The 12902-nt window shown below is 47.6% G+C and overlaps 1 protein-coding gene across 1 annotated transcript; it reads right to left on the minus strand.

Moving 5' to 3' along the window:
- Positions 1-2991: 2991 nt before the first annotated feature.
- On the minus strand, positions 2992-11885 carry LOC122883564 (zinc finger protein PLAGL2-like). Its single transcript, XM_044212426.1, has 2 exons — positions 11245-11885; positions 2992-8396 (listed from the first exon to the last, which is right to left on the minus strand). The coding sequence occupies exon 2, from the start codon at positions 7948-7950 to the stop codon at positions 6652-6654; it is 1299 nt and encodes a 432-aa protein (XP_044068361.1). The 5' UTR covers positions 7951-8396; positions 11245-11885; the 3' UTR covers positions 2992-6651.
- Between the last annotated feature and the right edge of the window lie 1017 nt (positions 11886-12902).

A 12902-nucleotide genomic window follows, 5' to 3' on the forward strand; every position in this document is an offset into this window, starting at 1 on the left:
ACCAACACGGTGCACACCGCCTCCTACTGTATTGGTGTATATTCAGGACATTAAATCACCTGAATATTGATTGGTTAAAGAAAAACAACCATTCCACACCACTTCCTGATCCTGTCTCCATAACGTAACACATCGACCCCCTTCTGAGGTCCTTGGACTCACTAATACTTTAAACTCCACCCCTGCCCCGCCTCAGGTACTAGGCTACATCTGTTGTGGACAGACCCGTCGGCTTCATGGTCTGGCCCAGCTCCTTCTGTCCACATGCCCATGAACGCAGTCCTGAAGCCCAGCTTGCCCAGTGTGTCGGGACTGAACGATGCCTCAAACTGTGAGCAGTGAAAAGCCTCTTTAAACTTGATTCAGTAATAAAGGACCGAGTGCTTGATGCAACGAGGACGAGACTGTGGAACGCACAGACATATTTACAGTATTTGTGGATAGTGTAACTAGGGTTAGGGGTTACAGGAGCAGCGGGGCTGTTGTTTGGTAGTAGCCCTGATAAAACAACTGTTTTGTGTTATTTGTATTATTCTTGGAGTGGGCGGATGTGTCTGTGGTGGAGATAGTGTTCGCTTTGCTCTGTGTAGTAACGTTTGAGCAACATATGAAGACTTGTTGGTCCACAGTTTGTCTCTGGAACACATCACACATCAAAGTCTTACTCACCTGCTGTCCCAGGTAAACCCGTCTGCGGAGGACTTCAGTCATAGTTAGCGAGCAGAATTTAAAGGCCCACTCCAGTGATGAGGAGGCCAATATATCCCGACCGTTGTCGTTCCGGGCAACTCGGAACTCGAACATTCCCGACCTCCTACTAGAAAAAGCCCAGCGGGACGCCACTCCAAGTCGGGGCTCCTACTCGTGAACTCGGGGCGAATCCACCTGCCCCGACTCGTGAAGAAGCAGCTGTGTGACGTCACAACAATGGCAGCACCATGGAAGCTCGCATTGTACACTAAATGGTAGCTACCATCAACAGAAAGGCAACCTAAAGCATATCTGCCTGTATTTAATTAAAATAATGCATACTATCATATCATAAAGCCTGTTCTGCATGTTAACTGATGTCACCAATGTTTCATTGTTGCTCACTTTCAATGAGAGGCGAGCGGGCAGGTAGGGAGGCGCGGGCAATCGGGCAGGCGGAGCGACAAGCGGGCGCGGTCCCGTGAAACTGTCGTGGTCGTCTCACTCACACGCGAAGCGCCGTGCGAATCGGTGGACGAGGGGCTGATCCCTGCCGTTCGTGAGTTCCCTGAGATATACAGGCCTCATAAACAGGAGGGCCTGCGCATGGCGGAGCATCGGGCCGTGACGTTGTGAATAGCTTTAAGCTAGCCTATAATGACAGTCGTACCGGCAGGGATGCAGTAGTGCACAGAGGCCGTTTCCATGGTTACCACGCACAGAGCCTTCGTCTGCCTGTCTGTTCACATGACGAGCGCGGTGAAAACACCTTTAGTCCCCAGTATGGGTCGAGCTCATTGAACCCCGATGACATCGCTGTGACATCATCAGGGTTACGTTCTCCTACAGAGACACGAAGATATTATACAGCTGGTCTTTGCGTGTGGATGCTGTGGACTCTTTACTGGTTTTGAATCCAAGTATTTTGTTAAAGCTCGCAGGTACACGGATGTTAATCAGAGTGATTTATTAACAGATTCTTAATATCTGTTGAACTTCCTCACTGGTGGTTTGGTCCAATCAGCCGTCAGGAGGGTACAGGCTGTCTGGATTTACTGGTTCCCTCCTCCTGTACAGTGCATCCGGAAAGTTTTCACAGCGCTTCACTTTTCCACATTTAGTTATGTTACAGCCTTTTTCCAAAACGGATTCAGTTCATTATTTTCCTCAATATTCTACAAACAAAACCCCGTAATGACAACGTGAAACAAGTTTGTTTGAAATCTTTGCAAATTTATTACAAATAAAAAACAAAGAAATCACATGTGCATAAGTATTCACAGCCTTTGCCATGAGCTCAGGTGCTTCCTGTTTCCACTGATCATCCTGGAGATGTTTCTGCAGCTTGATCGGACTCCACCTGTGGTAAACTCAGCTGATTGACCTGATCTGGAAAGGCACACACACCTGTCTATATAAGGTCCCACAGTTACCAGTGCAGAGCACAAACTAAGCCATCAAGTCCAAGGACTTGTCTGTAGACCTCCGAGACAGGCTTGTATCGAGGCACAGATCTGGGGAAGGGTACAGAAACATTTCTTCAGTTGAAGGTCCCAGTGAGCACAGTGGCCTCCATCAGAAGTTTGGATCCACCAGGACTCTTCCTGGAGCCGGCCCACCCGGTCAGACTGAGCCATCGGGGAGAAGGGCCTCAGTCAGGGAGGTGACCAAGAACCCGATGGTCTCTCTGACAGAGCGCCAGCGTTTCTCTGTGGAGAGGAGAACCTTCCAGAAGAACCACCATCTCTGCAGCACCAGTCAGGCCTGTATGGTGGAGGGGCGAGACGGAGGCCCCTCCTCAGTAAAAGGCACATGACCGCCCACCTGGAGTTTGCCAAAAGGCACCTGAAGGACTCTGACCATGAGAAACACAATGCTCTGGTCTGATGAAACAAAGATTGAACACCGTCCCTACAGTGAAGCATGGCGGCGGCAGCATCACGCTGTGAGGAGAAACTGCCCAAACACAGGTGCCAAGCCTGTAGCATCGTACTCCGAAAGCTAGAGAGCCAAAGCTGCTTCAAAGTACTGAGCAAAGGCCGTGAATACTTATGCACATGTGACCTTTCGTTTATTAAGATTTCAAACAAACTTGTTTCACGTTGTCATTACGCGGTTTTGTTTGTAGAATATCGAGGAAACTAATGACTTGAATCCGTTTTGGAAAAAGGCTGCAGCATAACAAAACGTGGAAAAGTGAAGCACTGTGAATACTTTCCGGATGCACTGTATGTTAGTCTGGTTAATCAAACCACCTTCCAACTTGTCAACTCCACCTTAGTGAGACACAGGGACACAGTGGAAATCTAAAGATTTATTTATTTTGTATTACTTTATGTTCAGACAATCAGAAAATGACAACTCCTTTTCTTTTCACTGTCTTCTAATCTAGTAAGTGATAATACAAACACCTAATGCAAAACTCATCTAAGTTAAAGGAGGTGAAACCTGCACTGCAGTGCTTCTCAGAGCGACCCACGTGCAGGCAACACGACGGTACTGAACCATCCTTTAGTGAAACGGATCCAGGTGTCCTCAGCGTCCTCTGCACCTTCAGTCTGGAACGATCCCACCCATCTTCAGACACGTACCAGTCTGAGTAACCTCCGAGGGGGCTTAAATTTACACTGATAGAAAATCAAAGCCGCAAACCCTCACAGTGTCCAGCGTCACTCAGAGCAGGACCGTGAAGGTGGGATGGTGTTGCGTTCAGGTGACGTGCTCAGAGTAGGTATCCTCAGTACCAAAGTGTTGCCTGAACATTTCTTCAGGCCGATGACTCGGAGTAAAGCTTCCAGACTGAAGCGGCAGAGACACGTGAGAACAGAGGCAGTGTGGACTGTGAGCTAATCTCAGTAACTATGGAGCTACAAAGTACATGTGCTTCTTCTGACAAAAATAAAAGTCTAAGACATTTTCTCTGCAGTTAGGTGGACAGTCGCCTGTCTCTTCTCTGAGGTAGTAAATAAGTAGACATATCATAATAGGCAAGAATGGAGAACAATGCTGAGTCTGGAATACACCACTAGATGTTGAACCTCTTCAACAGTGGTACAAAACTGCCCAATTGTTACAGGTTAAAACTATTTCTATTCATTTTTGCAGAAAGATATAGGACAAGGTAGAGGTAGAAAGTTTGACTGAATTATAATGTCAATGTCTGCTGCTAGATAAAGAGTTTAGATTCATAAAATCTACCTTTATAGTTTCAATCTAATGGCACAAGTAAGAGCCAAAATAACTAGAAGCAAATACAAATAAAAACAGAAAGCCACAGTTCTGCGTGTTTGAGGTACAGATCAAATTCATCTTTTTTAGAAATGTCGTAAGTGCTTAAACCCAGTCAAGAGGTTAGACACTCTCAGAGGCACAACAGTAGCATTTTAAGACATTGGTGCAACACTTGGAGGCTGGTTACAACGCTAGTGAGAGACGTCCTACTACATGCAGTTCATGGAATTAAGGCAGAAGAGAGAGCGCATCGTCTGAATCTCTCTAAATCTCTTCTTTCCAATATCTCATCAATCACTCAACATCCAGCTGGAGGGCTCCTCCGTCTCCACTACACTTGACCAATTTCACGAGTAGAACAGGAAGGCTGCTGGTTAGGGTCCCTTATTGTTGACCAACCGATCCTCAACCGCTTCGCCTCTCTGGCTTCCCTGAGCCTCTGCGGGGGCTTTAGTCCTAATTACATCAGAAACTCCACAGCCGTGGAGGAGTGGCTGTCAACACCAGCAGTGACATAGTAAAAAGGTAGGAAACAGGAAGAAGTGCTCTGGAAGGCCTTTGTAGAACTGATGCTGTTTTCTATTCACGAATAAAGTCTGAAACTCAGTTACGACCTGCTCGCATCAGTTCAGTTTAACAGGGAGCAATGCTGTTCCCAAGTGCCCCGGGTCACACGGTGTAGCCAGGGCTGCCACCTTCCACTGAGCAAAACATGGATATGGGGGGAGAGGGCTGGATGACCTCTGCTTCAGACACAAATACAGACAACGTGCTGAAAAGCGCTTTTATGTTCCTCACTGTGCCATTACATCCATACCACGACTTTATTTTAGATTCGCCACAGGCTGAGAAATGGTTTGCAGTGAGCTTTCCATCTGCTCTGCACGCAGGAGGAACGCTCGGCAGCCAATCAGAGATGCACGCGCACACACACACACACACACACACACACACAGTTTAATGCTAAAACTTCTAACGATTAAGGAGAAGTTCCACAGATTACTGTCGGAGATGTGGAAACATTTAAATCTGCCAAATCTCAGCTACACAACCATGTTTTAATGTCCCACGTTGATCCAGGACTATCATAGTCACAGTTCTGGATGGCCATCTCCTGCAACACTGACATTCAGTCCCTCAGCAGCTCATAAAAAATGTCCATTACTTGTTTTTGTTACTTTTCACCTTAAAAGTCACTAAACAGTTTGGCAGCAGGTGAGTCTCGACATTATTCCACCTGAGTGCGAGTTCTGCGGGACCAGGGCCAACTTCTCTCGTGCCTCGGAAAGCAACACATGCTTTTATGTGTTTGAAGGGACGGGCAGCAACCCTGACACCGGTGACCTGGTTAGCACAGAGCGTGGGCGTTGGAGCTGTGAACGCAGCGGATTCATACAACGAAGCGCTGCTGCTCTCTGAGGCCCGTTCAGACAGACGCGCTGCGGCTGCTGGTTAACAGATGAGGAGTCGTGACAGAGTCGGCAGAAATTTCTGATTGGTTCACCCATTGTTCGAGTTCAAGAACATTTATTCTAAGCAACACTTGTCTGTCTGAACGGTACCTGTTGGGTCTGATGTTCTGGCCCACAGGTGAGAACATTTAAAAAAAAGGTTCTGCAGTTGGACCCGCAGACATCAGCAGAGCAGCAGCTGGCCACCTCGTGGGATTTGGCAAGACCTCAATGTCGAGAGGTCTGCCGTGTTGAAAATGAAACGAAGTGCATTTCAATCTAGTGACGGTACGTAACAGAGCAAAAAAATAATAATTAAAAATGAAAAAGTAGCTATGTAGCATTAGAGTTTGTCACCATGCTGATGTGACCTCGGATAACTGAAGACCTTCAGGGCTTCAAACACCGGCCGTCAGAATTTCAGGCTGACGTTACTCAAATGCTTCTGCAGTTCAATTCCAGTAACAGTGCGAGACATTTGTGATCCGCTTAACTGATAACAGATGACATGTACGGGTTTACAGGATCCTTAAAATTCAGTAGGTGCAGTCTAGCTTTACAGTTATTGTTAGCTGTAACTGTTTTTCACTCCACTTTCAGACGCTAATTCTGAATTCCACAGAAAAGGGTTAAATTTACAAAACTTGAAACAATGATTGATGATAAAATTTGGTTATTTCACATTTGATATTTCCGTGTGTTGATGCACTCGGACACATCAGTTGGTGTAATGCTGGATGGGAAGCTTACTGCGTATTTTAGTGAGTTAACCACCAGATGTTATATACACACGGTTAGGTTTCTAACGGAGTACATCTTTCACCGACTGTGTGGGACCGTTTATGCTCCAATATTGTAAAAGGAGAAAGTCTCAAGTCAGCTCCAGTAAGGGAGGGGACATTTTCTTAAACACGAAACATTACTGGATAAAATATTCCCGAACACTGTGGCATTTTAAACTGGATGACATGTGACGAGTGTGTTAAGTGCATCCGCTGTTGGTAACAGGTCTGACAAAAAGAAGTACTTCTCTATTTTGGTTGTAGTGACAACATCTACATTTCCTACAGTTCAAGCTTCCTTTTTTAAATAATGAGGTAATACTGATGAGGTGATTTGTTGTGTTCAACAAAAAACAACTAAGGTTAGCATCATTAGCACTGACAGGCTAAAGTTACACATTTGTTTTACAATAAAGATGCCCTTCTCATGTTTTACCCTTTTCATGAAACATCCATGAGCTCGTGTGAAGGCGACACTTGTGGGGACACAGAGCTGCTTACTGCTGAAAGGCCTGGTAGTAGTGAGGTAGGGAGCTGGAAGTGCTCATAGCAGGACTGCTGTATGCCTGAGGTAGCTGGCTGTGGTTGTGGGCCCTGGGGCCCTGGGGTACATGTGCCTGGGGAGGCTGGAAGAAGGTGAAGGGCCCTGGAGCCTGGGAGGACAGCCCAGTGGAAGAGGATGGAGAGGTGGTGGTGGTAGTGGCGGCGGGTGGATAGCTCATCACTAACCCCCCCATCCCCATGTGAGGGCTGTAGGGCGGCAGGCTGAAAGGCAAGAAGCCCAGCAGGGGCCCGAGGTCCATGTTAGCGGTGCAGGACAGCTCGGTGGAGGAGATGGCGGGGCTCCTGGACAGCAAGTGGGGGTCGCCGCCAGCACCCACCCCTTCACCCAGCACCTCCCTCTGAGGGGAGGCAGAAGTAGAGGTAGAGGAGTTGACTGCACTCAGGTGAGGTGGGGGGGCGCTCTGCAGGTCCAGCAGAAAACTGTCCACGTCGGCGCGAGGATATGAGGTAGATCCATGCTGGTACCTGGCCATGTTGCTGTAGGGCTGCTGCTGCTGAGCCGCCGGGGGCTGCAGGTGGTGGTGGTGGGGGTGAGAAGACTGGGAGGGCATGTGGCGGGCGACGCCCATGCTCGAGGACAAGGAGCCCTGCATGAGCCCATGGGGGTGGCCCAACCCGGGGACAGGATTGGCCATGGGGTAGGAGTTGTACATGTCCCTGGAGTAAGTCTCCATGGGCTCCTTGGAGACGGAGCCCATATCAGACGCCACGGGGCTGGGCTCCTCCTTCACCGGGCACTGGGTGGCGGGGGTCGGTGTGGCCACAGGAGTGCTGGGTGTACCGGGTGGCATCAACCCCGACTCCTGGGCGTGGCTCTTCTTCAAGTGGCGGGTCAGGTGGTCCCTGCGGCCAAAGCGCTGCGCACAGCGCGGGCACAGGAAGTCACGGCGCCCAGTGTGCACCACAGCGTGACGCCGTACGTCCTTGCGAGTGTAAAAACGGCGATCGCATCGCTCACACGAGTACTTCCTCTCTCTCACTGGCACGGCGGCGTTAGTGTTGCCCTCTGACGGTGGCGGCCTGTCAATATGGCTGCCCAGGTGCTCCAGTAGGGAAGGCGCCCCCTCTGGGCAGGGCAGGCCCGCTGCAGTGCCGTGGGCTGCCACCAGGTGGCGTCTATAACCCAGCTGGGTGTTGTACTGCTTGCCGCAGTCCTGGCAGTGGAAGAGCTGCCTGCTGGCTGCGTGGCTCTCCTGCAGCTGGCTCTTCAGATGGTCCTGCTGGTGGAACATGGTCTAACAGAAGGAACGGTACTGGCTCTGCTGCTGCACAGGGACTCTGGCCAAGAGCCGGAGCAGACACAGACAAGACTCATGAGGATTCTCCAGAGAGCTGACCATCAGCCTACAGACCTGCGGTCGTTTTGTTAACTTAGAGTGCTAGAATTAATGCTAAGTGCTGTTTGTTGACTGTTTGATGGTCTCTTGTGGCAATGACTAGTGGTCTGTCCTGCCTTACTGGGGCAAGCCTGTGTCCAGCACTTGGTCTCTGTGACAGCAGCTGCCATAGCAACCCCAAAAGGGCTGCGGTGAGGAGGAGCTCTGGAAGCTCTGACTGGGCCTGTGTGTTTCCTGAGAAGAGCTCTTGTGTTGGCCTGCAGTCTATTTTAGTATTCAGCAGCCCCGAACGCCACAGTCACACAGCTGAATCACAGAAGCAGATCAGCATCTCCACAGACCTGCAAGACAGGAAGCGACAGTGTCACTTTGGGCAAATGATAGCTTTTGGTTTACATGGTTATGAGGCAGAGAGAGGCACGCTGGAGGAGCGGACTTTAAGTAACTATGTAAGAGCAACAGGTCTGTGTAGTTTAGAGTCTCGAGAGATTTATCGTTGCTCCTTTTAAACCCACTTTAACGCGTTTCAATATAAACCACTCACCTTTCGAACTTATCGCAGCCTTTGTATTCTTTAGCGTCACTGACATCGTCTACACCTACGTTTAGCTTCTGGTGTCATCACAGTCTTATACATTAGAACATTTATTACCAGCCAATGTGTACCATTATTGTTCTTTTTCTGATACCTGGATTCGCTAAGCTCTTTATTTCCCTTGGCTATTGGTACCAAAGAGCAATGTAGAAAGCATTAGTGACGCCCCCTAGACGCTGAGGACTTGAATCGTCAGTGGAGAAACCCCCCGAGACTAATTTGTTTGTCAGTCGAATCGCTGCTCTTCTTGCGTTTCCGAACACGACCGACGTCACAGACGGAAACTGAGAGCAGAGCGCCTGAACGTTGGTGAAGTCCACTAAACTACTCTGAACCCGACGCCGGTGCAACCCCCTCTACTGCCGGCCAGTGTGCCGGCGCTGTCAGCAGCCAATCAGGGGAGAGGATTTTACAACTGACCTATGACCAGGACCCATAGTTTGTGTTTCTCTGACTGATAAGAAATCACATCACAGACGACGAAGAAAGACATTAAAAGGTGAGTCTGACAGTTTCAGAAGTCAGACGCTCCCACTTTAACTTACATGCAAATCATATTAACATTGTAATCTTAGAAACTTAACAGTTCTGCGTAAGGATCACGAAAAACAAGGTGCGAGGTAACGCTGCGTCACTTCTGAGGCCGGTACTGACACTGACATTACTGATAAACAATCATGATCGGGATTTTGTTGTTGTTTTTGAATTGTTTACAGAGTCAAAGTCAACGTGTCTCGCTGGTGGACAAACGCTGCGATGGAGACACTCGAGATGACTCGACCAACAGGTACGGCCAATCTTTCGGTCTAGCTCCATTACTGGGTATTTCAATGTGTCAGATACATGTTTAATCAACATTTCACATCTTCTTTATTTATTGGTTTATTGAACAGAGACAGTGCACAGTAATTCAGTTTTCTGAACATATTAAAGATGATATTAATGAAACGTTTAGAGGTGGATGTTCCTTATAAACCAGGACACTTTATATTTAAAACTAAATGACGCCAGACTCGGGGGGGTGACTGCTGGTGCTGGCTCAGGGTCGTTGCTTCGGCATCTGTATGAAACACCGAAGATCCTGCCAGATTCACCACCAGAGATCACTTTTGTTTCATCTGTCCAAAGTGTCATATCTATATCTATATTCTATATTTATTCTGTATTTTTCTGATTGTCAACAAATCTCATGTTCAGACTCAAACCAGCAACACGTCGGTGCGTCTCTCAGTACCGTCTGACTTCCTGTCTGCGGCTCTCAGCTGCGAGCCCATTGGCTCCTGCTGAAGACGTGAATCTTTAAAACACAGATTTATAGTTTGATGTTTAAAAAGGATCAGCCATTTTGTAGTTTTTATCAGACTAACAGGAGGAAACAGAGCGTCTGTTGGGGACTATTTCCAGCGGCGGATGAATCCACATGTGGTGCTGTAGTGAGTGTTTGGGGCAGCAGGACGGTGTGTGTGGGGCGGAGGCAGAATAAACTACAGTGAGTGTGTGTTCGTGGTGATGAAGGTGCAGCAGAGCGGCTCGCTGATGTGTTTTAATAACAGCAGTGGAGCTCAGAGGCTCCGAGGAAGGAGATGCATCCGGCTGTGACACACACACACACACACACACACACACACACACACTTTCACTGCTGGTCTGAGTCTGAACGTGAGATTTATTGATGAGGAGAAATATTGAGAGGATCAGCAGACTGATCCTACAGCCTCGCTGCATTTTAGGGGACCGTCCTGCACCTGTTCCAGAAGTACCTGACAACGGTCCAAAATACAAACTAAGCTGATCAATTTAAAATGTTACATATTTTCAACTGCTCAAGAGCATCCATCAAGGATTAAGAGCTGCCAGGACCCGGATCCTCACTGAACCGGCCCGCGGTTCGGAAGGAGCAGCCTGCAGTAAGATCTGCATGAGACCTTAACTTTAATGTTCTTCTCCGGTCCAGCCGCCGCTTCCTCTCAGAGCTGAAACGCGTCTTTATGCAGGCGGAAACCTCGCTAACAGGTCTACATGAAGACTGCGTCCCGAGTGCTGAGCTGGTGGAGCTGGTGGAGCTGGTGGAGCCGGTGGTGCCATCTTGTGGGTCCTCAGCATGGAGCTGCCATGAAGCTTTGATCCGCACACTTTTTAAAGCCTGTGCGTCCTGCCGGACTCGGTGCGGACGTGCTCGTCCTGCTGGACGCAAAAGAAACGAAAACGTCCAGCAGGGCTGATGGGAGCCGGACTGAAGGTCTGCACTGGTAGAGATCGGTGGGACGGGGTCGGTCCCAGACCGGGGCTAACTTTGCCTGCTAGCCTGGCTGCGTTCACGAAATTCGGCGGCGGGGGTGAAATGAGGTTTCGTGTTCGGGGCTTGCGGGAGTTTCCCACCGGGTTTCTACCGAGGGAGGCCGCCGACTCGCGGCGGGGCGGCTGCGGACGGACGGGGAGAGTCCGCCGGGCCAGCGTGCAGGTTAAAAAACAAAAGAGCAGCGCTTCACTAAGTTGTGTCGGAGTTTGTCTTGCGGGAGCTAACTCCTCTCCGTTTCACCGAGGAGCGGTAAACTCCGGCTCCGGTGGACACACACGGACACGACGCTACTTACCGGCTGCGCCTCCGTCCCGCTCTCCGTCCGGCCTCCGTCCCGCCTCCACATCGACATTTTGGAACAAGTTTTAAAGATGTTTGTCAGAGTCCGGGCCTGGACTGCTGGGCGCCGCGCTGCGAGCCGTGCATTGTGGGAGAGTGACGTCACACCCCGGGCTCAGAGGAACTCCAGCAGGAACCAGATCTGCGTGCCCCCCGACCCCCCCACTCATATGTGCGCCTGTTATTGATATCACTGTCTGTTTAGTTCATATTGACAAGTCGGTTATTAATTGTTAACACAGGCTTTTTCTTTGCCTTGTTATCCCACAACAAGTGCCTGCGCACATAAATGTAATATAAAACACAAATCTTTAAAAGATGGCCTCAGTCCCACAGTTCCAGTTCCCCTCTGGTCTTAAACCGAGTCCTGGAAGCAGATCCCTGACGGGGACTCAGACTGCCTGCGGGCTGACAAGTGAGGCGTAATCAATAAGTGCTGAATGGTAATGAGCAGGTTCTCAAAGTCAGCCGGCAGCAGCTATATGTTCTCTCCTGGGTGTCTGTAAGGAGTCCGGTTTTATTAACTGACTGACTAACTAACTGACTAACTGACTGACAAACTAACTCTCTGACTAACTCACTGACTAACTAATTAACTGACTAACTAACTGACTAACTCACTGACTAACTAATTAACTGACTAACTAACTGACTAACTCACTGACTAACTAATTAACTGACTAACTAACTAACTAACTAACTGACTAACTAATTAACTGACTAACTGACTGACTAACTCACTGACTAACTAATTAACTGACTAACTAATTAACTAACTGACTAATTAACTGACTAACTGACTAATTAACTAACTAACTGACTGACTAATTAACTAACTTACTGACTAACTAACTGACTGACTAATTAACTAACTGACTAACTAACTAACTGACTGACTAATTAACTAACTTACTGACTAACTAACTGAATAATTAACTAACTAACTGACTGACCAACTAATTAACTGACTGACTGACTGACTAACTGACTAATTAACTAACTGACTGACCAACTAACTGACTGACTAATTGACTGACTGACTAACTGACTGACTAATTAACTGACTAATTAACTAACTGACTAACTAATTAACTAAGTGACTAACTGACTGACAAATTAACTAACTAATTAACTGACTGACTAACTAATTAACTAACTGACTAACTGACTAATTAACTAGCTAACTAATTAAGTACTGACTAACTGACTAACTAACTGACTAATTAACTAGCTAACTAATTAAGTACTGACTAACTAATTAACTGACTGACTGACTAATTAACAAATTAATTAACTAATTAACTGACTAACTAACAAATTAACTAACTGACTAACTAATTAACTAACTGACTAACTAACTGACTGACTAACTGACTGACTAATTAACTAGCTAACTAATTAAGTACTGACTAACTAACTAACTGACTAATTAACTAGCTAACTAATTAAGTACTGACTAACTAACTAACTGACTAACTAATTAACTGACTGACTAATTAACAAATTAACTAACTGACTAACTAATTAACTAACTAACTGACTAACTAACTGACTGACTAACTGATTGACTAATTAACTAGCTAACTAATTAAGTACTGACTAACAAATTAACTA

The sequence above is a fragment of the Siniperca chuatsi genome, linkage group LG10 (assembly GCF_020085105.1).
Source record: "Siniperca chuatsi isolate FFG_IHB_CAS linkage group LG10, ASM2008510v1, whole genome shotgun sequence".
Lineage (NCBI taxonomy): Eukaryota > Metazoa > Chordata > Actinopteri > Centrarchiformes > Sinipercidae > Siniperca > Siniperca chuatsi.

Excerpts from the sequence above, each read along its gene's own strand:
- LOC122883564 (XM_044212426.1), bottom strand. The coding sequence starts at position 7,950 with ATGTTCCACCAGCAGGACCATCTGAAGAGCCAGCTGCAGGAGAGCCAC.